The 25,106-nt window shown below is 38.8% G+C and overlaps 1 protein-coding gene and 1 long non-coding RNA gene across 3 annotated transcripts; one reads left to right on the top strand and one right to left on the bottom strand.

The window, feature by feature from the left end:
- Window positions 1-1,430: 1,430 nt before the first annotated feature.
- LOC138896920 (uncharacterized) lies at window positions 1,431-6,172 on the top strand. The gene is made up of 2 exons (XR_011410516.1): window positions 1,431-2,952; window positions 3,273-6,172. It is a non-coding gene; the product is annotated as an uncharacterized lncRNA (long non-coding RNA).
- A 2,662-nt stretch (window positions 6,173-8,834) lies between these two features.
- LOC104110848 (serine/threonine-protein kinase STY46-like) lies at window positions 8,835-22,810 on the bottom strand. 2 transcript variants are annotated; one of them, XM_018775847.3, is made up of 5 exons: window positions 22,535-22,810; window positions 21,715-22,020; window positions 20,521-21,031; window positions 9,387-9,529; window positions 8,835-9,299 (listed from the first exon to the last, which is right to left on the bottom strand). In XM_018775847.3, the coding sequence occupies exons 1-5, from the start codon at window positions 22,781-22,783 to the stop codon at window positions 9,120-9,122; spliced, it is 1,389 nt and encodes a 462-aa protein (XP_018631363.3). In that variant the 5' UTR covers window positions 22,784-22,810; the 3' UTR covers window positions 8,835-9,119. The 2 variants fall into 2 exon arrangements, with proteins under 2 accessions (XP_018631363.3, XP_070038667.1); XM_070182566.1 differs by having other exon boundaries at window positions 21,715-21,912.
- Between the last annotated feature and the right edge of the window lie 2,296 nt (window positions 22,811-25,106).

Below are 25,106 nucleotides of genomic sequence, written 5' to 3'. Positions count from 1 at the left end.
AGGTTTAATATATTGGTTTGACTTAGGGCATTACCGAAAAAATACTTAAAATTTTGATTTCTTTAATTTTCAGAAGGTCAATAAGACAGTTTCAATCCTAATTGTTATACTCACATCACCGTATATGTTTTTTTTTAAATGTATTTAATTCTGAACATATTATATATGCTTGTATTTGGGATGAACTTATGTTTTTCTAGTATCCCATTTGGTGTGTGGTACTCATTTTGAAATCTCGACTGATTTGAAACTGTCCGTTGTAAAATATATTAAAGCGAAAAAAGCCTCGATCTTCTCCATTTATATAGTTCAACCGATACCTCTAATTAAGGATAAAATCTCAATATCCATCACAACCCCTGGCGGTTCACGAAATCATGTTACACTAACATATGAATTGTTGAAACAAATGATGAAAAACGAGCAGCACGAAAATGGGGCTAGCATTATGTGGTAAACTTATACACCATTAGTATATATAAGTAAAAAAATAAAATCGTATATTTTAAGTAGTTGTTCTATTTACGTATTATTTATGCAATTACGCTTGAAAAGGGTAGAAGAGATTTTCGACTATTATTTTTAAAATATCTATATTGTCATTTTCCCTTTTAGCAGCCCTAACCATCTTTGTCCTTCTTTGCTGTCAAGTCTTGTCAACTTTATCTCCCTCCTAATAGAACAAGAAAGAAAAAGGAAAAAAGAAAGAGAATAAAGGACGAAGACAAACTGAAAATTGATAGCACGTTTATATCATGATGGAAAATTGAATCATGTTAATAGACATGTCGACGTAATACCACTCTGATTTGTTAGCCTTTGGGCCTCACCAATATGTGGAAATCGTGATAAATTGTTGTGAGGAAGTAAAAACAAAGCAACCCCCCACCCCCTAATATGCACTACAATACCAAAACAAAGCAATTTCTTTTAAGTTTGAGAATTTAAAACGCAATTTTTCCTCGTCTTTTTTTTTTCTTGGTTGATTCATTATTATCTAACGGCCAACATATTGTATATTGAACATGCACCGGTAATTTTTTTACAATAAATTTCTTAATTTATAAATCACATAAACAAGTTTCGCGTAATTAGAACGTAAATTAAACTATTCTAAGATCATAAATAAGTAAAACAATACTTAGCTAGCATTAAAGTAGTTTCCCACTCCATTATGTGATCTTTTCTAATCGTAGGCTATATGTAGGAGCAATCATTAGGGAATAGGAACAATGACAGCCCAAAAGTTTTCTCGTTAGTTGGCATTATTTATTATGATAATTATTATAATATATTTTCTTTTTTTCCGAAGGATAAGTTGGCATATATGGACCACTAACGCATTGTCACATTGATAATTGATTCCATGATTAAGTCTTTTTTTAAATTACTAAACCGTTCATTCTCCGATAACAAGCTCACTCGTCATGCTTTGTAAGGTATGCCATGATAAATTTCTCGATAAATCACAGTCACTTGATTGTATTTAAGTTTTGAAATATTTCAGCGCATGATTTTATCTTAATGTTGTTGTAATATAGTGGTGAGTATACCCGCCTGTCAACCAAACTGTTAGGATATTAGGATATGCAGTTAATTAATTATTTACTGCGCAGTTAATTAGTTAGTTAGTGAAGTGTAATGTGACAGCTAGATTACAATTGTCATATGTAGAGATCAGCTAAATTAGATAAATACACGTGTATATATACATTGTATTGTATTCATTCAGAAGTAATGAGATCAGATATTTTCTCTCAATTCTCTCTCCAACTGCTTCAGCCATGTGTTCCCTTCACTGAGAGAGCTTGCTTCTTCCATGAGAGAAGCTTGAGGACGACTCACATACGGTAAATTCTCATGGTATTAGAGCAATAGAGACATTTCTGCAAATTCAACTCATTTTTTGAATAGATTCAGATATCGTCATCTTCGAAGCTCAATTTCTGAAACTCAACAATGGCGGCAGAAAAAATCGATCACTCTCATCCTCTGTTTGTACATCCTTCAGACACACCAGGTTCTATTCTGATTCCTATCAAACTCACCGGATCAAAGAATTATAAAATTTGGCGTAGATCGATGCGAATAACTTTACAAGCTAAGAGAAAGTTAAGGTTCGTATTAGGCACATGCAAAAAGACTCGTTTGAGATTGAGCTCCATGAAAATTGGGAAACATGCAATGCTATTGCACTTTCCTGGATCATGAACAATGTGTCACCGGACCTTCATAGTGGTATTGTCTATACATCAAATGCGCACCTAGTCTGGGAGGATTTGCGAGAAAGGTTCAATAAGGTGAATCGAGTTAGAATTTTTCAATTACATAGGGAAATTAGTACAATAACTCAAGGTACAGATTCGATTTCAACATACTTCACAAAGCTGAAGGAATTGTGGGCAGAGTACGATGCCATGGTTCCTTCACGAGGATGTGGTTGTACAAAATCGAAGGAAAACATAGAGCATTTTCAGACACAAAAGTTACTTCAGTTTTTGAGTAGACTTAATGACTCTTATGATCAGGCAAGGAGACAAATACTCATGAAAACTGTTGAACCAACCCTAAATCAAGCCTATGCAATGATTGTTGAGAATGAAAACCAAAGGTCTAATTCTGCTGGTTCTGAGAAGTCTAATCCTTTGGCAATGCAAGCAAGTCGAGGGCGGCCCTATAAAGGAAAGAAACCTTTTATGCAGTGTGAATACTGCAATATGAAAGGGCACCTGAAGGAGAATTATTACAAATTGGTGGGATACCCTGTAGATTTCAAAGGAAGAAAGAAGTACTCAGCCAACAATGTAAGCAGTAATGTGAATTTAGACAATAAATCATGTGTGAAGGAAGGTAACAGCACTAGAGATGGATATTTCTTCACCAAAGATCAGTATGATCAGATACTCACCATGCTGAACAAATGAGCTGATGATTCACAGGGAAACAAGACAGGTATAATCACTATATTTATGGAAGATTTAAAATGTAGTGAGTGGATAGATGACTTAGGTGCTTCACATCATATTACTGCCAATCTAGAACTATTAAACGCAAAGAGGAAGCTTAATCCACAAAATGGAGAACAAGGTAATTTACCTACTGGGAAGAATGCAGCTATTACTCATATAGGAGTTGCAAAATTTCTGGATAACATGAGTGTGCAGAATGTATTATTTGTTCCTGATTTCAAATTCAATTCGCTCTCAGTCTCAAAACTGACCAGGGATCTCTCTTGCTCTATCAATTTCTTTTCTGACTTTTGCATCTTTCAGGACCTTAACAGTGGCAGGGTGATGGGTATTGGTAGAGATAAATGAGGAATGTACATAGTAGAGAAATTTCTCAATAAGGTGGTAAAGGAACCAGTCATGGCTGCAGTTGTGCAAAGTGAACAGACAGATGGAAAGTTGTAGCATGCAAGACTTGGACACCCTTCAATGAGCACCGTGAAGCATATAAACTTCTTACAAAATACAGTAACAGATGTTAGCTCAATCACTGATTGTCCAATATGCCCACTGGCTAAGTAGAGTAGGTTGCCATTTCCTAGCAGTACTTCTAAGAGTTCACATGCTCTAAAACTCTTACATATAGATATTTGGGGACCTTATAAGACCCCTACTTATCATAAGAAGCAGTATTTCTTAACCACTGTTGATGATATGTCAAGATATACTTGGGTGTTCTTGATGCAATTTAAGACTGGTGTGATTGTTGTCTTAAAGAAATTTCTTTCCATGATTAAAATACAGTTCTCTGCAATTGTAAAGATAATTAGAAGTGATAATGGGATTGAATTCCTCAATGTTAAGTACAATGAAATGTTAGATTCTTATGGAATCATACATCAAAGTAGTTGTGCTTATACACCTCAACAAAATGGAGTTGTTAAACGTAAACATAGACACATACTTGATGTTACAAGAGCACTTAAGTTTCAAGCAGGAATTCCCACCAGATTCTTGGGGAGAATGTATAGAGGTTGTTGTCTATGTCATCAACAGACTTCTAACTACTGTGCTCAATGGGAAATGCCCATTTGAAATTCTGTATGGAAGATCACCTTCCTTGGCATATTTAAAGATGTTTGGCTGCTTGTGTTATGCAGTCAGCTTGCCTAAATAGGACAAGTTTTCACCTAGAGCCAAAATTGATGTGTTTCTTGTCTATTCTAAAACTCAAAAGGGTTACAGGTTGCTGGATTTGGAGTCCAAGCATCTCCTTGTGAGTCGAGATGTTGTGTTCAAAGAACATATTTTTCCATTCAAGAAGGACATGTATGTATTTTTTCCATTCAGTGTTCAACTATCTGCATTTACAAGACCTCGTGATAGGGGGAGACTGGCTGATCATGAGGAAGATGGGCACTATGATGATCATAAAAATGCTCAAACTCAAACTCCATTGGATCCTGCTCATAATTCAACAGATACTGCAGATGAGCACACTCAAAATACATTGGCTGACCATGATACAACAGGTAATTCAGAAGGGAACAATTCTTTTGATGATGATGAGTTTGAAGATAGTCTAACTGCTTTAGACTCAGGATCAGATGAATAGGAGACACAATTAGACCTTGCTGCAGATGCAACACCACAACCTCATACTCTTGATACAGAAATTGCTGACCTTACTCCTATAACTACAGTTGACACTTCTGAGTCCTTGAGGAAATCAGGAAGAATTAGTAAAGCACCATTGTGGCTTCAAGATTACATAACCAACAATAAGACCAATGGGGCAACACTTTACTCTATAGCTGACTACATGTGTTATGATAATGTGACACAAAAATACAGGTGCTACTTAGCCAAAATCTCAACACTGACAGAGCCACAGAATTTCAAGGAAGCCTCAAAGGACAGGAAGTAGATGGAAGCAATGCAGATGGAAATTAAAGCATTGAAAGACAACCATACATGGAAGGTTATTGACTTGTCTAAAGGGAAGGCTGCTATTGGATCAAAATGGGTTTACAAGATCAAATACAAAGCAAATAAAGATGTAGAAAGGTTCAAGCAGCCAAAAGGAAGGGTTGGATTACCATGAAACCTTTTCTCCAGTAACCAAAATAGTAACTATTAGAGCAGTCATTGCATTGGAAGCCGCAAAAGGATGGACTATGTATCAGATGGATGTATTCAATGCATTCTTACAAGGAGATTTGGAAGATGAAGTATACATGGAACTTCCTCAGGGATTTAGAAGACAGGGAGACCAAGGTTTGCAAGCTTATGAAGTCACTATATGGGCTAAAACAAGTCTCAAGGCGGTGGAACATAAAGCTCACAGAAGCCTTGTTAGAAGCAGGATACAAACAGAGTTTACATGACTATTCATTGTTCACTAAAAGAAGTGAAAATAACTTTGTGGCAATTCTGATTTATGTAGATAATTTGCTGATTTTAGGAAGTAGCAACAGATTCATACAAGAAGCAAAGGATGTTCTGCATTAGAAGTTTAAGGTGAAAGACCTTGGGCAATTAAGATATTTCTTGAGAATAGAAGTTGTAAGATCAGACAAAGGAATCCTATTAAATCAAAGAAAGTATGCGCTCCAACTAATCTCAGATCTTGGATTAGGAGGTACCAAACCAGCTGCAACACCAGTAGATTTGAATCAGAAGTTCACTTCTCTGAAATTTGATGCACATGCAGGAATAACAGGAAATGAGGCATTAGATGATATAACAGCTTACCAAAGATTAATTGGGAGGCTATTGTATTTGACAATAACAAGATCTGACATAAGCTATATAGTTCAGATATAAAGTTAATTCATGCAAGCACCAAAGATGTCACATTGGGATGCAGCTGTTCGAGTGGTGGAGTACATAAAGCAGGCACCAGGAATGTGAGTTCTTATGAGCAGCAAACAGGCAGACAGTTTGACATGCTTTTGTGATGCAGACTGGACAACTTGCCCCAATACCAGGAGGTCAGTGACTGGATTCATAGTAAAATTTAGAGCATCTCTCGTGTCTTGGAAGTCGAAAATAACAAATTGTATCAAGAAGCTCTGCAGAAGCAGAGTACAGAAGCTTGGCAGTAGTTACAACAGAGGTAACATGGCTAGTGAGGTTGTTTGCAGAACTACATGTATCAATTAAATAACCAGTAGACTTGTTTTGTGACAGTAAAGCAGCACTACAAATTGCAGCAAATCTTATATTTCACGAGAGAACTAAGTACATAGAAATTAATTGTCACTTCGTGAGAGACAAGATCAAAGAAGGGGCAATCTTTACACACTACATTGCATCTAAAGATCAACAAGCTGACTTGTTGACAAAAGGTTTGGGCAAGGTGCAACATTGTTCTTTGCTTGGTAAGCTGGGAGTTATTAATATTTTACACCCCCCAACTTGAGGGGGAGTATTAGGATAATAGGATATGCAATTGATTAGTTATTCACTGTACAGTTAGTTAGTTAGTGAAGTGTAATGTGACAGCTAGATTACAGCTGTCATATCTAGAGATCAACTAAATTAGATAATACACGTGTATCTATACATTATATTGTATTCATTCAGAAGTAATGAGATCAGATATTTTCTCTCTCAATTCTCTCTCCAACTGCTTCAGCCATGTGTTCCCTTCACTGAGCGAGCTTGCTTCCTCCATGGGAGAAGCTTGAGGATGATTCACATACTGTAAATTCTCATAAACACTTCAAAATAGTTGATATTGGTATTTTCTTGTAAAATATTATTCATGAAAAGCAATTTATAAATTAGTCTTCAATTCTCATACGAGACAATTCAGGAACAAGATCAGTGAACTCACAAGGAGATTTCTATTTTCTGTTAAAAGAGAGAATTTTATTGTCTTCTGAAATGAGACAAAATAATTTTGAACTAAAATCAACTTTTTCATCATTTAGGAAATGAAAAAGTTATAACTTGAATTTTCTAGCTTCTAAAGATGTAATATATTTCAAAAGGGTTGCTGTTTAAATCTAATTGTAAAATTTTGGACAAAGATCACTTTTAGCTGGCGGGAAAAACTATTTACATTCGTTAGTCGAAAAAGTGAATAAAATTTGTATGTTTGTGTATATAATTTTCAAAAATGTATATTTATACAAAAAATATACATTCTTCAGCTATTATTTTAAAAGAGACAATACATATTATTTTTCCTAAAATTCTAGGTCATACGGAGGCAAGTGATTTGCAAAAATAGGATCATTTAGTGTCATTAAGAAAATGCACGTCTGCCAATAACTTTCTCAGTCACTCAGCTTCTTTCCTGCTAACTCAAGAGCAGTAAATTCATATTTCATGATCGAACGTGCTATACAAGTCTGCTTTGAAGACTTCCACGAAATAGCACCTGCACCCAAAGTAAACACATAGCCACTAGTGGAGCTAACTTCATCATTGTCAGTAACCTAGTTTGCATCACAAAAGCCTTCTAAAATAACATGAAATTTATTAAAATGCAAATACCAATTCATAGTACCTCGCAAATACCTTAGTAAATGATGAAGAGTATTCTAGTATTCACTACTGGGGTTGTGAGTATATCTACTCAATCTACTAATAGCATAAGCAATATCAGGCTAAGTATAATTCATAAGAAATATTACACTACCAATTATCTTAGTATATTCAGTTTGAGAAATACTAGATTCTTTATTCTTTAAAAACATGTATTAGAAATAACTAAAATACTGTTAATACAAATATATTTAAATATACTAAAAAAAAAATAGCGAATACAGTAAATACAAACATTAAATCTAATGAATGTAACAGTAAAAATAATAATATTGAAACACATTAAATACATCAGCTATATACAACTGAAAAATCATTCTAATTAATTGTGTTGATTATGGGGCATGTTAGAATTGATTTTGTTGAGTTATATTAGGAGTGTATCACGCACGCTAATTGATATTATTTCCGTCATTAGACAACTGGACAGACCTATTTTTAAGGTGATTGTCGTTACTGTATTCATTAATACATGGCGCGAATACATGTGAATACATGCGCGTACAGTTGGACTGCCATGATTTTTAGGCGCTTTTTGCTCCTGTATTCATGAATACAGCAGCACGAATACATCGAATACACTACCGTAACAACTGAATAGTAGCTATAGGAAGTAATTATGTATATAGTAGTTATAGGAAGTTAATAGACACTAAACAATAGTGGTTTCTGAAAATTCTTCTTTAAGATAATCCACTCGGCCCATAGTTCACAACGTTACTGATGGGCCAAGTTGATATATAAGCTCAGATCAGAATTTGGATCTCTCTCTAATCGGTTAGAGTGAAAACTTATCACTCAAAGTAGAAAAAGATTTTCACGCTAAATTTCATTTCATTTTATCCATCTTATGGGGATGGCTTGAGGTAGGGAAAAAGGAAAGACAGGGTTAAGCGAAAATCAAATCCTTTATCTTCACTATGTGAGATATGAGTTATAAAATGAGCTCTCAATTAATTCTTATAATTTTACTTCTTTTGTCTTTACAAAGAGCTAGAAGTACTCATAAGATTTTACTACAATGATAGTAATTTGGTCTGTTTAATTCAATTATTTTTGAAATCATAATATTTTTTTATTTGGGGAATTAAGCAAGTTGTACACCATTTCTCTTTCTTGTTTTTCTTTTTAGTTTTTATCTTCAAATTTGAGGGAACAAGACGTTCAATTAATGAACACAATAATTTTGCTCGATTTACATAAGATCTTTCTTGAGATGACAAAACTACACGAGCCAGTGCAGAACAAATTAGAGGAAAAAGGATGGGAAGGTGAATAAGAGAACTCGATTAGAGACGAGAGATAATTTACAGTTAAACTAAATAAAACAAAGAGGGATGTGGTTGGAAAAATATGTAAAGAAAAATCAATTCTCATAAGATCTAAAGTAAAGGAAGCCAATAAAGAAGAACTAAGATATCAAATACTAAATGCTTCTTACTATATATTTATCAGTAAAAAATGCAGTCCGGTGCACTAGGCAGACCGCATTCACGTATGGTTCGGGAAAGGGCCACACTCCAAGGCGTGTAATGTAGACAACCTACCTTAATATAAGTATTCGTGGTTGATTCAACAACTCGAACCTGTGACCTGTAGGTCACACGAAGACAGTTATATATCTATCATTTTTTCCTGAATATTTCTGAGAGATGATGTTATAGCTCCAAAAGAAGGTCGAACAGCAACATCTTCATCCCACGACAGTTGTATAATTTGTATCAGCTCTTCTAGTTTCTCATCTTGCTTTGGGAGTTCTGGCCTTAAGCCTTTTTCTGCTACTTCCAATGCTATCTGTTTTACAGAAATGTTTTACACAATCAGTGTATGTAACTTAAGAATTAAGGTACTAATATATATGAGAAGGTGTCACATACGTACCTTAGAAGGACCAAAATCAGTTTGAATGTATGGGTATTCTCCGGTGACAAGCTCATTGAGAATAATCCCAAAACTATAGACATCCGACTTTTCATCATAAGGTTCTGATCGAATCACTTCCGGGGCCATGTATACATATGTTCCTGATATGTCAATAGTTTGACGTTTATTAATCAAGACTCATTAAACCAAGTACACAACGAGTAGTATATGTAATGACTATTTTATTAAGAGGAAATTAATAAACCATTGTCAAATTACTAAAAAAAGTAGCCCAGTGCACGAGATATCCCCGTTCATGCAGAATCCGGGAATATGATGCCGGTAACCTACCCTAATGCAAATATTTGAATCCGTAACCTATAGGTCACACAGAGACAACTTTACTATTAGTGCTCCAAGGCTCCTCTTCAACTTTATCATTGTCAAATTATTTTTAGTAATAAATGTATGGGTCAAAATCTATTTTTAGTCGAAATGGTATTCCTGGGATGCCACGTGTCGAAGTAATCTAATTATCAGCGAAGACCGCGGTCGAAGAGTCAGCAAGACTAAAGTCGAGGAGTTGTCATCGAGGTCGAGGTCGAGCACCCTTGACAGAGTTATAACGGCTAGTTTTAAGATATGACACAAAAGGAAATATTCTAGTGGATATACTCTGCACGTGTACTGTTAGGGTTTTTAGGAACATGTTACCTATAAATAGAAAGAGACACAATGATAGAGGACATGCGATATTCATTTGTAAAAATACACTTTGACTTTAGAGAGAGAATCGAATTTCATTGCAAGCATACAAACATCACATTTTTACTAAGAATCTTGTCTACACTTTTCTATTAAATACGAGAGTAACTCAGATATTCAAAGGATTGTCCATCACTCATCATTGTCAAAAAGAACATTCACCGATTCCATCATTTTCTTGGGTGACTCATTCATTCTATTTACTTAAATGTCACTTATTGTTATTCATTGATATTGAATGCTATATTATTGCCTTTGATTTTTGGAATATTGATTGTATGCTACCGTCGTTGTCCAAATATACCTACGTAGTATTTATTGCACTTTTGAGAACTCCGTCTTTGGGATATTATTGTTAACTAAGATTAACCCTTATTTATAAAAATTTAATTAGTTGAACCAAGGTCTATATTTTTTGGTCAAACAATTTGGCGTCGTCTGAGGGAATTTCTTAGTTAAATTTTTAGTTTCCTCTAGATCTACAATTATCGCAAGTCACTAACGTCAAAAACCCCAAGATCTCCTTTCTTTGAGCATACAAAAACCTACAGGGCAGGTAACCAAAGGGAAATGACAAAAATAACAAATGACTTCCCAACGAACCTCATAAATGTCATCAATGAAAGTTGTGAAACAATAGGTGAGGATACGACGCCCAACGCATCCCCTAGGCGAGAGAGGTTGCCTCCCCCACACTGCAGCATGACAAAACCCAGCAAAAAAGCGGCCTCTACGTCTGCAGAAGAAGGGACGCCCCTAGCGGTGAAAAAACTCCTCGAAGCATGGCTGACCGACACACTAGCGAGCGTCTTCAACAAACCCGCTCTAGGCATGACTGCAAAAACCGTAAGGGCTTGCATGATACAACAAACAGACGAGAAGTGAAACCGACCCCTCTCTCCAAGGACAAGGATAACTCATAATATTACTGATAGTACAGGTGCCAGCGCCTTCGCTGCCATTCTAAAGAGGATGGAAGAAATGGAGAATGAAATCAAGGAACTCCGAGATCAAATGAATGAACACCAAGAATGAGTTGACAAGATACCAGGCACTCCTAAGTTACTGCCAAAAAGGAACGCCAACAGGTTCATAGAGCATCCCTATAACAACGACGCAACCCCGTATACCAACCCAAAGACCTTCAAAATGCCGCCATACCTCAGGATATACGACGGAACGACCGATCCTGATGATCATATGACTCACTAAGTCACCTCTGTGAAAGGAAACGACTTCGCCAAGGAACAAGTGTCCTCTATTTTGCTGAAGAAGTTTGGAAAAACCCTTAAGGGAGGGGCATTAAAATGGTATTCACAGCTACCAGCCCGCTCCATAGAAATTTTCGAAGAAATGGCCGATAAGTTTGTAATCGTCCATGCCGGAGCCAAGAAGGCCGAAGCAAGAGTAAACAACATATTCGTTATTAAGCAGTCCTTGGGAGAGGAACTGAGGGACTTCCTTGCCTGGTTCAACAGAGTAAGGATGACTCTGCCGAACGTATCCGAAGGGATGGCGGTCACAGCTTTCTAGAGCGGGCTGAGTAGAGATGGTTCAAGAGCAAATAGAAAACTGTTGAGCTGATTGATGAAGTATCCTCCAACCACTTGGGACGAAATCCAAAATGCTTATTTTGCTAAGGTTCGAGCAGATGAGGACGACCTCAATGGACCAACTCACCGGCTAACCTTGGTACAAGCCAAATTCAGAAAAGAACGAAGAGACAACACCAGAAGAGATCACCTAATTCCATGACCTAACAGGGAACGACACCAACCATATGTCAAGGCGGCCACCGCACCTTTTCCTCGCTATGAAAAAGGCCCATCCAGGCCAAGGACATGGACTCATCGGAACAAAAGAGGTATGCCCCCTTATTTTTTGCTCACAATTTTGTCGTGTCACCTACAAAAATAGTCTACGCTCTTGAGAAACTTGGAACAAAGGTGAAGTTTCCGCCTAAGATGAGATTAGGCCCGAACACCAGAAAATCCGATGCCCTTTGTGAGTTTCAACAAGAAGGTGGGCACAAAATAGAAGATTGCATCGCCCTCAGACAAGAAGTCGTAAACATGTTATGGCAAGGGCATCTCAAGGAGTTGTTAAGCGACAAAGAGAGAACCAACTTCGCTAGAGGACGCGAACATCAACGCCCGCCAAAGCTGTTGTCGCCAGCTTATACTATCAACATGATCATCGGCGGCAACGATGACACCTCTATCAACAACGTGAAGTTCACCACCACTCACAAGATCAAGCAGTCTATCACCCGTGAACAGTACGACGAGTCGGATGCCGACGGTTTGACTTTTCTCATAATGATGCCCTCGTTACTTTACGCATTTTAGATACCAATGTCAAATGCATCATGGTGGACATTGGAAGTGGCGCATGCATTATACATCTCCGAGTCCTTACCCAAATGAGACTTTAGGATAAGATAGTGTCGCACTGCATCACGCTAACCAGTTTTAATAATGCAGTTAAGTTGACATCCGGGGAAATTACACTCGTCGTCTTAGCTGACGGCGTGACTCTGAAGACGACATTCCATATCATGGACCAGGTTACTGCGTACAACGTCATAGTGGGACGACCATGGATACATCCCATAAGAGCCATCCCCTCCAGCCTATACCAAGTAATTAAATTCCCAACACTATGGGAAATATTTAGCATACGCAGGGAATAACGCACATCCCGGGAATGCTACCACATTGCCTTGGACAGCATGGCCACCCAACAGAAAAAAGACAAAGAAATAGAGGCATAGCAATCAACAGGGTCGAGGTCGAAGAAAGAAGAGATCGGGGACGTCATCATGGATCCTGACATGATCGAGGCTGCAGGTTCGACCATAGAAGACCTCGACCCCATTCAATTGGACCTTAACAACCATAGCAAGAAGTCCTATATCGGCTGCAAACTCCGGGAACCAGGTAAATTCGGTCAATTCTTAATAGCTAATGCAGATTTGTTTGCTTTTAGCCATGCAGATATGCCGGGCATCCCAAAGGAAATCTCCATACACAAATTAAACGTCGACCCATTCCACTCGCAGTAGTACATGTCAGGCGTAAATTCAACTCCCCCATCAATGATGCAGTCCGCGAGGAGGTGGAAAAACTGTTAGAGAACGACTCTATTAGGAAGTCGAAGTACCCCAAGTGGATCGCCAACGTAGTGATGGTCAAAAAGAAAAATGTGAAATGGCAAATGTGCGTGGATTTCACAGAGTTGAACAAAACATGTCTGAAGGATTCGTTCCCATTACCCCATATCGACCAACTCATCGACGCAATAGTCGGACATAAACTATTGAGTTTCTTGGATGCTTACTCAGGCTATAACCAAATTATTATGGAGGAAGAAGATCAGGAGAATACCATGTTCATCACCCATCAAGGAATGTATTGCTATAGGGTCATGCCGTTTGGACTGAAGAACGCAACTGCTACTTATCAAAGATTGGTAATAAAGATGTTCAAAGACCAGCTCGATAAGACCATGGAGGTATATATAGACGACATGTTGGTCAAGTCCGAAAGGGCAGAGGATCACAACGATCATTTGAATGAAACTTTCGACATACTTAGACGGTATAGAATGAAGTTGAACCCGGAGAAATGCGCATTTGGCGTAGCCTCAGGAAAGTTCTTGGGTTTTCTAGTGTCGCAGCGAGGGATCGAGGTCAACCCAGAGCAAATCAAAGCTATCAAGGGGATACCCAAACTTTTAACCACCAAAACGCAATTCCAAAGGTTGACTGATTGAATCGCCGCCCTATCAAGGTTCATCTCGCGGTCGTCGGATAGATGCCACAAATTGTTTGGCATACTCAAGAAGGAAAACAACCTCGAATGGACTCCCGAGTGCGTCCAGGCTCTACGAGAACAGAAGGCATACCTATCATCACTGCCCCTGCTTTCAAAACCCGAACTGGGGAGTAACTCTTCGTCTAGCCGTCTACGAGGTAGCGGTAAGCACAATCTTGATCCGCAAAAATAAAGGTACGCAATCTCCCATCTATAACAATAGGAAAACACTCGTCGACGCCGAGACGAGGTACCCGTACCTCAAAAAATTGGCTTTGGCCTTGGTCGTAGTTTCACGAAAGCTTTGACCCTATTTCCAATGCCATCCCATCTCGGTCGTCACGACATTTCCCCTTAGGAGCATTTTTCATAAACCCGAGCTATCGGGGAGGCTGGCCAAATGGGACATCGAGCTAAGTGAGCACAATATCACGTACCATCCGCGGACGACGATAAAGTCACAAGTGCTCCCGACTTCAGTGCAAAAATAATTCCTGAAGTCGAAAAGGAACTCGTCCAAGCTTCCCTCCAATTACAAGACCTTTGGGTCCTATACACCGATGTCGCATCCAACGCGTCAGGGTCTGGACTGAGATTCATACTCAAGGTCCCTACCGGTGAAGTAATTCTACAGTTCATAAGCTGCCCGGATATGACTAACAATGAGGCCGAGTATGAGGACGTAATTGCAGGGTTCAGGCTAGAACTCAAGTATGGGGAAAAACGGTTGAAACTTCGCTGTGATTCCTAGTTCGTAATCAACCAAGTCATAGGGACTTTCCAAATCAAGGAACAAAGGTTGCAAAAATACCAAACTGATATCTATAAGCTATTGCCTAAGTTTGACGAATGCCATCTCGATCAGATCCCACGAGCTCAGAATGCTGAAGCAAATGGCCTCGCCAAATTGGTCGCAACTACCAAAAGCATCCCAACCGAAGATAAGAGTGTAGTCCATCTCCTAAACTCACCACTAGACAAAATTGAGATAAAAACCATAAACTTAACTTGGGACTGTCGCAATCATATTATCACATATTTGCAGGACGACACACTCCTAGGCGACATAAAAGAATCCAAGAAATTAAGGATGCAGGCGGACAACTACAGTCTCCTTCATATCGATCTATATAAGAGGACTTACAGCGGCCCTCTGGTGAAATGTTTGGGCCCGAACCAAACCTAACGCATCCTCGAAGAAGTTCATGAAGGCCATTGCGGTGCTCACTCCGGCAATCAAGCGCTAGTCATATGCCTTACACGGGCAGGATACTATTGGCCCACCATGAAAAAGGACGTCGTAGACTTCGTAAAAAAATGCGAACAGTGCCAAAAGTACGCCCCAATGATTCACCAAGTAGGAGAACTCCTCCACTCAGTCACCTCCCCTTGGCCGTTCATCAAATAGGGGATGGAGATCGTGGGCCCACTCCCAGTAGGGCGAGGTAATGTACGATTCCTTTTAGTTTTAAATGACTATTTCTCTAAATGGTTGGAACCAGGAGCATTCGCCTAAATAGGAAAAAAAAAGTTAATCACCTTTATATGGAGAAACATCATCTGCCGATTCGGCCTACCCAAGGAAATCAACTGTGACAACAGACCCCAGTTCACAGGAAAGAAAACTGCTGAATTCTTCAAGAAATGGCGTATCAAGGGTATACTCTCAACCCCATATCACCCAATGGGTAACGATGCAAGCAGAATCCTCCAATAAGTCCATACTAAACATTATGAAGAAAATGTTCGAAGACGCCAATGGACTGTGACCGAAAATTCTACCAAAAGTATTATGGTCCTACCGAACAACTCTAAAGATGAGCACAGGAGAGACGTCCAACTCTTTGGTCTATGGACCGAGGCAGTAATACTGGTCGAGGTTGAATAACCCAGCTTAAGGTACTCCCACGAAAGCGGCACGAGTAACGATTAGAGCAAAAGGTAGGAACTCGACGAAATCAACGAACGAAGAGATATGGAAATGGTCGCCCAAAAGAAAGCAAAACACTATTATAACAAGAAAGCAAATGTCCGGCCGCTTAAAGTCAGGGACTACATACTGAAAGCCAAAACTCAAATGAGCAAAGACTCCGGGAAGGCAACCTGAGAACAAACTGGGATGGTCCGTACAAAATCACAGCCAAAGCGAACAAAGGTTCATTCCAACTAGGGACAATGGAAGGAAAGCAACTACCAAACAACTAGAACGTCAGCCACCTCAAATACTTCAACTTCTGAGAGAAAAAAGTCCCATAAGTCGCACTCTTTTTCCTTTACTTGAGTTTTCTCCCATTTGGATTTTCTCAAGGAGGTTTTTAACGAGGCGGCGAAGGGAACACTTTGGGTCGAAGTACACGAGGGTAGGACCATTGTTACTATTTCATTGCTCGACTTCTCTATACTCTCCAAGTTAAACAATGAAGGGACTAGGTAGACTGGAACTGGGACTGAAATACCAGCCAACACCCAAAATTTATAATTTTCTCCAAATATGTAACAAAAGCAACAATGTCAAAGCAATAAAAAACTTACGTTTATCATAACACCTTTTTCATATTAAGGTTATATTTTACCCCGCTTGAACAAACACCTCTCGGACCTCGGCCACGATTTAACGAAAGGTTATATTCGACTAAGCAAGAACAAATACCTACCGGCCCTCGGTCGCGATTTAACGAAAGGTTATGTTCGACCCTGCTCGAACAAATACCTACCGGCCCTCGGCCACGATTTAACGAAAGGTTATGTTTGACTAAGCGCGAACAAATACCTACCAACCCTCGACCGTGATTTAACGAAAGGTTATGTTCGACCCCGATCGAACAAACACTTACAGGCCCTCGACCGCGATCTAACGAAAGGCTATGTTCGACTAAGCTCGAACAAACACCTACCGGCCATCGACCACGATTTTATGAAAGGTTATGTTCGACCTCGCTCGAACAAACACCTATCGGCCTCCGGCCACATCTCAATAAAGCAACATACGCGACCTATAAATATTCGGCTCCAAGGCCACGACCAGCTAAAAGACAACAACAAAAAGAAGGAAAAAAGAGAAACGGGCAAACAATAGAAGAGAAAATCATACAACTTTAGAAAACCAACCACAGGAAGAGAATAAGTGCAAGGAACAACTTTGATATTTAATACTTAAAATGTTTACAAAGGCTCGTGAAGACGCCGACAAAAATACACAAAAAAGTCAAAAGAAAACTACTGGTTGCCTCCATCACAACCTTCAGTGCCCTCGCCAACTTGGTCCTCAATGGCGTCGCCACTCTGACCACCAATACCCTCGCCATCTCGATCCCCCTCGTCATCACCTTCGCCCTCAGGATAAGTGGTATCGTACCAGGCGTTCTCCTCAAGCTGGTCTACACCCTCGCCCCTTCCTCCTCATCGGCCTCAGGCGTAGCGGTATCATACCCACAAGCGACTCGAGCTTCACGAGCCTTAACACGAACATCTTCGAGGGTAGCCTTAGAAATGGATCCCGCCGCATGCAAATCTCGAAAGACATCTAATTAGGCCTCGACATGAAGCCATTCCTCATAAAACTCCCGAGGAATATTGGGAAAATATGAAGTACGGGAAGAGGACGACTATACGAGTAATTGGACCTTCTCGGACTCCAAAGCGACCACTCGATCATGAAGAACGGAGTTATCTCTCTCCAGCTCTCTGATCCCCTCCTCGAGTCAATCTTCCTTAGCTCTCGCCGTTGATTAATCGTTCTCTCGCTCGGCTCGGAGAGTCCTATTCACCAACTCGAGCATCTCTGTCTTTCTCCGAGCATACAAATAAGAGGACTCCGCCTTTTCAAGCTACTTTTGCTTCTCGGCGATCTCAATATTGAGGGCCTCCAGTTGAAGTCGACAATCTTCCAACTGCCCCCACAACTAAACCACTTGAGCTTGAAGGTCATTGCATTGGGCCTACACTCCCCTGCTGACCTCAAACTCCTCTTCCTTACTCCTCAACGTCCCCTAGAGGACGCTATATTTCTCGATAGCCTTCACTAACTCATCATCTTTCTTCTTCAACGCATTTCTAAGAGCCTGCATATCGCCGCTTTCGCAAAATCTCCTGCGGAGATCTCGATACTTTCCCATAGTACTCAGAATACTTGTTTTTGAATTTCACAAAGATCTCGTTACTCTTCTTCTCCCTCTGGGCGCTCTCGATCTCCAAAATCACCGTCTGCAATCATAAAAAGGAAATAGAAGAAAGAAGTCAAAACCAAAGATGTCCTAAAAATATATTAAAAAAAGAGAAGAGGTCAAAGCACAAACACTCACCCTAAGAGCAAGGCCAGCAATGCTCCTCGACAAAGCACCATTATTTATTTCTTTAAGGGTCTTACCCTCTATCTCGAAATAGAGAGGGTCGAGGGCAGGGACTACGCCCTTGGTATTCTTCAACAGATCACGATCCATGGGGATCGCGATAGTCCTTGTAGACCCCTCCAACCTTATCTCAAGCTGGGTAAGCCTTTCCTCCATCATCCTCAGGTCGTCCGCATCAACGTCAGAACCTGATTCACCGCCCTCCTCAGTGATGCCTTTGCCCCTCTCATTGGGTGGCAAGGGGGTATCTGCAGCTGTTTGAGAGGTCGATGCCTCCTCTCGCCGTGAAGTGTCAAGGACATCAACAGTCGTCCCTTCAGTCTCCATCACCGCAGAAGGAAGAGACATATCCACATCGGGCCCCACCGACCTTAGAACCTCAGAACTCGGTTCAATATCATCCCCCACAAGAATGGTCGCCGTCTCACGTAACGAATAATTACCTTCCATCGCATCAAGGCCCGGGTGACTCCGTTACTAACCTCCACGGACCTTCTTTTTCGAGGCAAGATATCTCCATCACTAGGCAAAGTTTCGTCGTCCTCGTCGATGAGAGAATATAGAGGAGAAGCCGAAGTCTCCACGGCCGAAGAGGGAACAAATTCGGACGCAGCAACAGAGGGAACTAGAACAAAGGTATGATCAGCCGCGGTCGAGACAAGGGCAGAAACTAACTCTCCCGGAATGAGGGCGCGAGAGATCTCAGCCTCCTCGTAGACCCCCTGGCCGAAGCTAAGAAAAAAATACGAAAAGGAAAAATCAGCGAAGGAAAAACTTGGCCATTCACGAATTCCTACGATGTGAGGGAGGAGCCGCTCGACCCAGTCGAAAATATGAGCGTTCAAAAGAGGAGGCGAGGTTTTGGCTGCAAAAGAAGAAGGCGAGAAGTCAAAATTCAGGACGACTGGCATAAAATAAATTGGTCACCACGTCCTCGGTCCTGACATAAATGAAGTTGAACCATGATTGACGACTGACATTGTCGTCCATCTTCACCACCAGGCATTTGCCCCCTCGGTGGTGATGGTTCGGCATTGCCCCCTATAAAATCTAGGAACGAACAAATAGATTAAATGTCGCAGTGTAAATTCGACCCTGGCCAGCTCAACAAACCTGGTGAGCATCTTTATGGCTTTGTAAACCTACAACACGAGCTGAGCAGGGCAAATGCCGTAATGACGACACCGTAGGCGGAAGGAGGAAGACATAATAGCCGACTTGGAATGGGTAGGCGTAGAGGGTGCAATACCCAGGACGGTGGACCTGTACAGTATCCCACCTAGCCGGGATCAACTCGATGCGATTGGGAAGTCCGAATTTAGCCTTAAGCTCCGCCAATTCCTTCACCGTCATCACTGACTGAAAGGCTCCAAGTTCATCATTTGGTGATTTGGTGAAATAGGATCTGGAATCAGGGTTGCTTGGGATTATCTCCTCCACCGACGAGAAGGTTCCATCCTCAACGGTGGCAGGAACATTCTCCTCATGGGAGGGGAACACCATTGCCAAGGGAGCAACGCGACTCCCCTCGCTAGCCTGAGAAGGTACGTTAGACATGATTCACTGTAAAGAAGGAGAATAACAAGTAAGAGGGAATGAGGAATGATGCAAGTCGCTGAAACAGAGAGGATTTTGCAATTGCTTAAAGAGAAGGAAGGGTTTGGAAAAAGTTTCAAAATCAACAAGCCTTCCCCTATTTATAAGGTTTAAGAAGCACCAAAATCGAAACGGCGGGTCATGATTAGCACGGAGATCGAAACGACGGAGCCAATCAAGGGTCACACCTAAATCGATGCAATGCGTCGGGAAACGGCGTCATTATGACGCATGATGTCATGACGTCACTGCTTCTCTTGGATCAGATGGCTCCAACAAACTTATCGGGTAATTCAAGAAATTCAAAATACGCGGACCTCAAGCCCCGTCTCCACGACCTCGACCTTGGCCTACTCACTAGAATTGTATCATGAACGACATTGTCCGCTCACCGACCTCATCCGCGGGAACGGCCTCAATAAGCGGAGGGACTAACTGCATGGGTCAAAATCCATCTTTAGTCATTTTTGCCAACTAAATTTGTTTCAAGTTTTACATAACAAGATATAATTTAGGAGTACTTAATTTACAAATCTACCCTTACTGCTCCCAGAAGTGAAATGTTAATTAAAAGAAAAACAAAGACTAGTTTAGACAAATATTCTTTTGATTAAGGCTGTTAAATACCTGTCTCTCCTGTTAAAGCCTTCTCTTCATCGTTCAAGAATCTAGCATGACCAAAATCTGCAATCCTAACATGCAAAGAATCATCCAAGAAAATGTTGCTTGGTTTTAGATCGCGATGAATCACCATTGGTTTATGCTCATGAAGATATTGCATGGCTTGAGCAATTTCTATTGCTTTATTAAGTCTCTCTTTAAAAAGGGGAAGTGGAATAGCTCTTTGTTTTCTTCTTTTTCCAGGACCATGTAGCCAATCTTTAAGGGTAATGTCTAATAACTCAGTTACTATCCAACCATGGTCCGGTGGATCAAGACATGCCCCCATCAGCTGCAGCACAAAACGGTGTCGCTGCCTCGATAATGTCTCGACCTCTTGGGCAAAGAAGCTGACTCCATTTTCATTGCAGAGGAAGAACTCAGGGAATACGCATTTCACTGCAACTTCAAATCCTCTCCATCTTCCTCTGTATATATGTGCTGTGCTTCCTTGAGCCAATACTTCTTGCAGTTCAATCTGTTTCCAATGAACTATTAATACCGTCGTTGAAATGGTGATTGCAAGAAAAATAAATATGTATTTCACGACGCCAGGAGGCTCAAGACATATAAACAACCTCTTTCAAATGCAAGTTAAGACTGCATACAAGATATCCCGTTAAGACTTACTACTATAGCAAAATTTTAGTGCACTAGGCTTTTCCCCATATCTATATGTATTAGAAAAACAAAATAGAAGCGTAAACAAGCTTCCACTCTTAGGGCGTGTTTGGTATGATCAAAGTCATTTTCCAGGAAAATTATTTTCATGAAAATTTTGTTGGTGAGTGAAAATGTTTTTTATAAAAAATATTTATTAATGACTAAGATAAAAATAAAAGAAAACTGAAAAGTATTTTGATGATACTATTTAGTACTAGAGATTAATAATAATAATAATACCTAAGTTTTAGTTGAAACAAGTAATTAATATGATGACAAAAATTAAGATAGTTGTAAGGAAAATGCCTTCAGCCCATTAGTGAGGGAAGACATTTTCGTCTTCCTAATAAAAAATATTTTCCATGAAAAAAAACTTTCCCTCATACCAAACACACAAAAAAATGACTTTTCATGGAAAACATATTCTTGAAAAGCACTTTTTTTCTATTAAAAATATCCTTAAAGAGAAAATAGGAAAAAGATAAAAAAGTAATGTACCTCATGGGGTTCAATATACCAGCCATTAAACTTTGCTTGTTGAATGAGATCTGTGATATCAGAGTGGGGTTGCTGTTGGGGTGGTGTTTGGGGACTGGCAGTGGCTTTGATAATTGCCGAGGGAGGAGTAGTGCATTCTTGTTGTTTTTCTTTGTTGTTTTTGATGATTAAATCAAGAAAGCCATTGTCTTGTGCCACCTGAAGACAATACCTCAAATAATTTTGTGTCCTTTCAAGTCTCATCTTGTACATGGTCTTCATTTCTTTCTGCTTCTGTAATTCCTTTTCTGTTTCTTCAGTCTTTTTCTAGTATAAACCGTTCACTCATTAGCAGAGCCAAATTCATGATTAAAATTAGTGGTTTCAGCTTTTAAGATTTTTAGCATTACACTCATTGTATTGATAAATTATGAGTTCAAATCTAATATTTAATAAAATTTTAGTAGGTTTTTATATATCAATTCATATTCCGAGTCGAAAGTTATGATTTAGTTTAACCAAAAGGCTATATACGCCCCCGCACTAATAATAATTTTGGTAACCAAATAGTGGCATAAAAGCCGCGTACTTAATTGTGTAAGGCTTTCTCAATTTCGTTTTGGTTTAGCTGATTATTTCTGACAACTTGCATGTTCACATCTTTGGTAAATTAAAGCTGAAATTGCAGTACTAGTCCATAAATCGAAATCATGTTTCACTTTACAGGATAATAGTTGAAGAAGAACTAACTCATGCACGTACATTGTACCATATATTGCTATATATGGTCCAAAAACGTTTTATACTGTTAGTATATATAACTTAAATTTATCCATAATACCTGCGGAAGGTGATGATATGGTGGTGCTTGTGCAAGTTTATTATTGCGTGAAACTTTAGGCCCCAAAATTAAACAGTCACCTAGGCCTTTACACCATCCGCCCACGTTCGACTTGACCAGAGCACCACCACTTGTGGCGGAGCTCTGAGTGGCGGGCGAACTCTTGGCTACCATCGGACTACATGGGCTGCCGTTGCCTCTCTTTTTCTGAGTCTTGTCGGAAATACTACTGTTCATATTGGATAACATGCGAATATAATACAATGTTTTTCTTAAGTATTTCAGGTTATTTAGTCTAGTTGCCTGAAATATAAAGCAGTCTTAATTAGTTAAATGAGCCAATAAATTTAATGGAGGATGAAGACAGAATGAGGGCGGACCTTGTGATGAGCCCATATTTTCATAGTAACTTATACTATATATTAAGTTTGTAAATATGAAAATTTGGTTTTAAAAAAGATTAAAAAATCAATATTAGAATTCATTCTAAAGCTACATGCAGTATTTATCATACTACGAGTCAGCTATTATTAATTTTGTGACGAACTATTTAAAAGGAATAATTTTACATAGGCATATCCGAAATGAGTTTGTCACCAATGGTAAAGCAGCGAAAGTGAGGATGTTATAGTGATAGCAAATGCTTTAATAATTTTATTCTTTTTACATTAATAACCGATTAAAAGCTTTTAAATTTTTTGATCTTTCTACGGACTTATTCGTATGTACCTTGGTAGTAATTTTCCCTTGTACGATATTCTCGAGGATTTTCATATATGAACAGAATGTTAGATGAAACCTATAGAAAAACAACTATATTCTGGAGGCTTCCTCGAAAAAATAAGACTAGAGACAAAATGCAGCAAAACTAATTGAATTATATTCTGTTGATCAATTTTGGTCATCTTATCATTTGTGAAACTGTATCTAATTTACTGACATTTAGTTCTATGAAAATGAATCATTTTGTAATGTTTAATGAAATTGAATGAGTAGAATACCCCTCCGTCGTATGATAACATTCTATATTTAATTTTTGTCATGCAATAGTGGAAGAATATAGATTAATGGGAGTGTGAGCAGAGAGGGGAAACTTGGGGTAAAATTTAATGGGACGCCGAGTTTGCACCCCGCTATTTAGCCTATACCCTATTTTGTGAAAATATTTAGGGAAAATGGCCAAATATATCACTCTACTTTCAGATATTGTCTACATTTAACCTCTGTTATACTATCGTGTCAGATTTACCCCTACCGCTATACTATCGGGCCAAATTTACCCCTATAATCAACAAACTTTAAAAAATTACCCCTCAGTCCGTTAGGTGATCCAGAATCTCCCAAATCATTTTAATTAAGTTACTGATTCTTCTTTTTGGTCTACTATTTTCGAAATAATTAGCATTTACCTACTTTCTGAATTTGAGAAAAAAAAATTAAATAATACAATTGTTAATAAACAAGATATAGTAAATTGAAAAATCTAAACTAGGTAACTTTTCTAAATTCTAAAAGTATTTAGAGCATCCCCAATTTAATGAATTCGTTGCACCAAATGTATGGAGACTTTGTAAGTATTAGTGATTGAAGTTGAAGTTCTTCGGAGACTTTACATTGTCGAATTCCACATGCTTTAATCAAATGTCTACACATTGTGCACTCTTAAGTTAGTCGATCGAACTTTATACTAATCAGACAATGACAAAATATATTTGAATATACATGTACATGCATGATAATTAGCTGCATATAATACACAATAAATAGACACACTGAATTCTACGGTGTGTATATGATTGAAAAATAAATAAAATTTTAAACCAATTCCAAACCCATTATTACAAGAATAGAAGTTGGTGCATTGGTAATTTAAAAAAATTATGAATAATTTGTATAGTCTAGTAACTTTAGCATTCATATCAATAGCAATTTCTGAAAATAATGGAGCAAGAAGAGCAACAAGTGATTTAAATAAAAGAAATTTAGGAGATTTTGGATTACTTAACAGATCAAGAGGTAATTTTTAAAATGTTTGCTGATGATATGGGTAAATTTGGCCAGATAGTATAACGGCAGAGATAAATTTGATCAGATAGTATAACGGAGGTTAAATATAGACAATATTCGAAAGTATAGGGGTATATTTGGCCTTTTCCCAAATATTTAATCTATACCCAATATTGGATAACTTCAAACAAAATTTCACGCTTATTCGTCTACTTCTTCCCTGTATATCAACTTTCAACCATTGTCTTCCAGTTTCATGTTATGCGTTGGTTTTTTCTTCCTTCTTTCTTTTTTATTCCTTTTTGGGACAGATCTGCTTCTCTCGATTCTGTCTTTCTTCTTTCTCTTTTTTTCCTTTTTTTTTTTGCACAGATCAATGCAAGGCTATTTTTTTGGTCTTTTAATTAGTGCAGAAAGGGTTTATGGTTGTTTTTTGCATTTTTATGAGAATCTCTAGATTATCAGAATTTAGTATCTTTTTGAGCACAAATTGTAAATTCATCCACTAGAAAAATGAAAGGCAGCATGAACTGCAAATTCAGATTTGTTGATTTAAAGTCATTCT

Source organism: Nicotiana tomentosiformis, chromosome 8 (assembly GCF_000390325.3).
Source record: "Nicotiana tomentosiformis chromosome 8, ASM39032v3, whole genome shotgun sequence".
NCBI lineage: Eukaryota > Viridiplantae > Streptophyta > Magnoliopsida > Solanales > Solanaceae > Nicotiana > Nicotiana tomentosiformis.
The sequence above is the reverse complement of the archived record's forward strand: the minus strand, read 5'-3'. Positions and strand labels throughout refer to the sequence as shown.

Excerpts from the sequence above, each read along its gene's own strand:
- LOC104110848 (XM_018775847.3), bottom strand. The coding sequence starts at position 22,783 with ATGTTATCCAATATGAACAGTAGTATTTCCGACAAGACTCAGAAAAAG. Across the intron at positions 22,021-22,534 it reads CATATCATCACCTTCCGCAG|AAAAAGACTGAAGAAACAGA; the intron begins GTATTATGGATA and ends GGTTTATACTAG. Across the intron at positions 9,300-9,386 it reads CTGATTTTGGTCCTTCTAAG|ATAGCATTGGAAGTAGCAGA; the intron begins GTACGTATGTGA and ends TCTGTAAAACAG.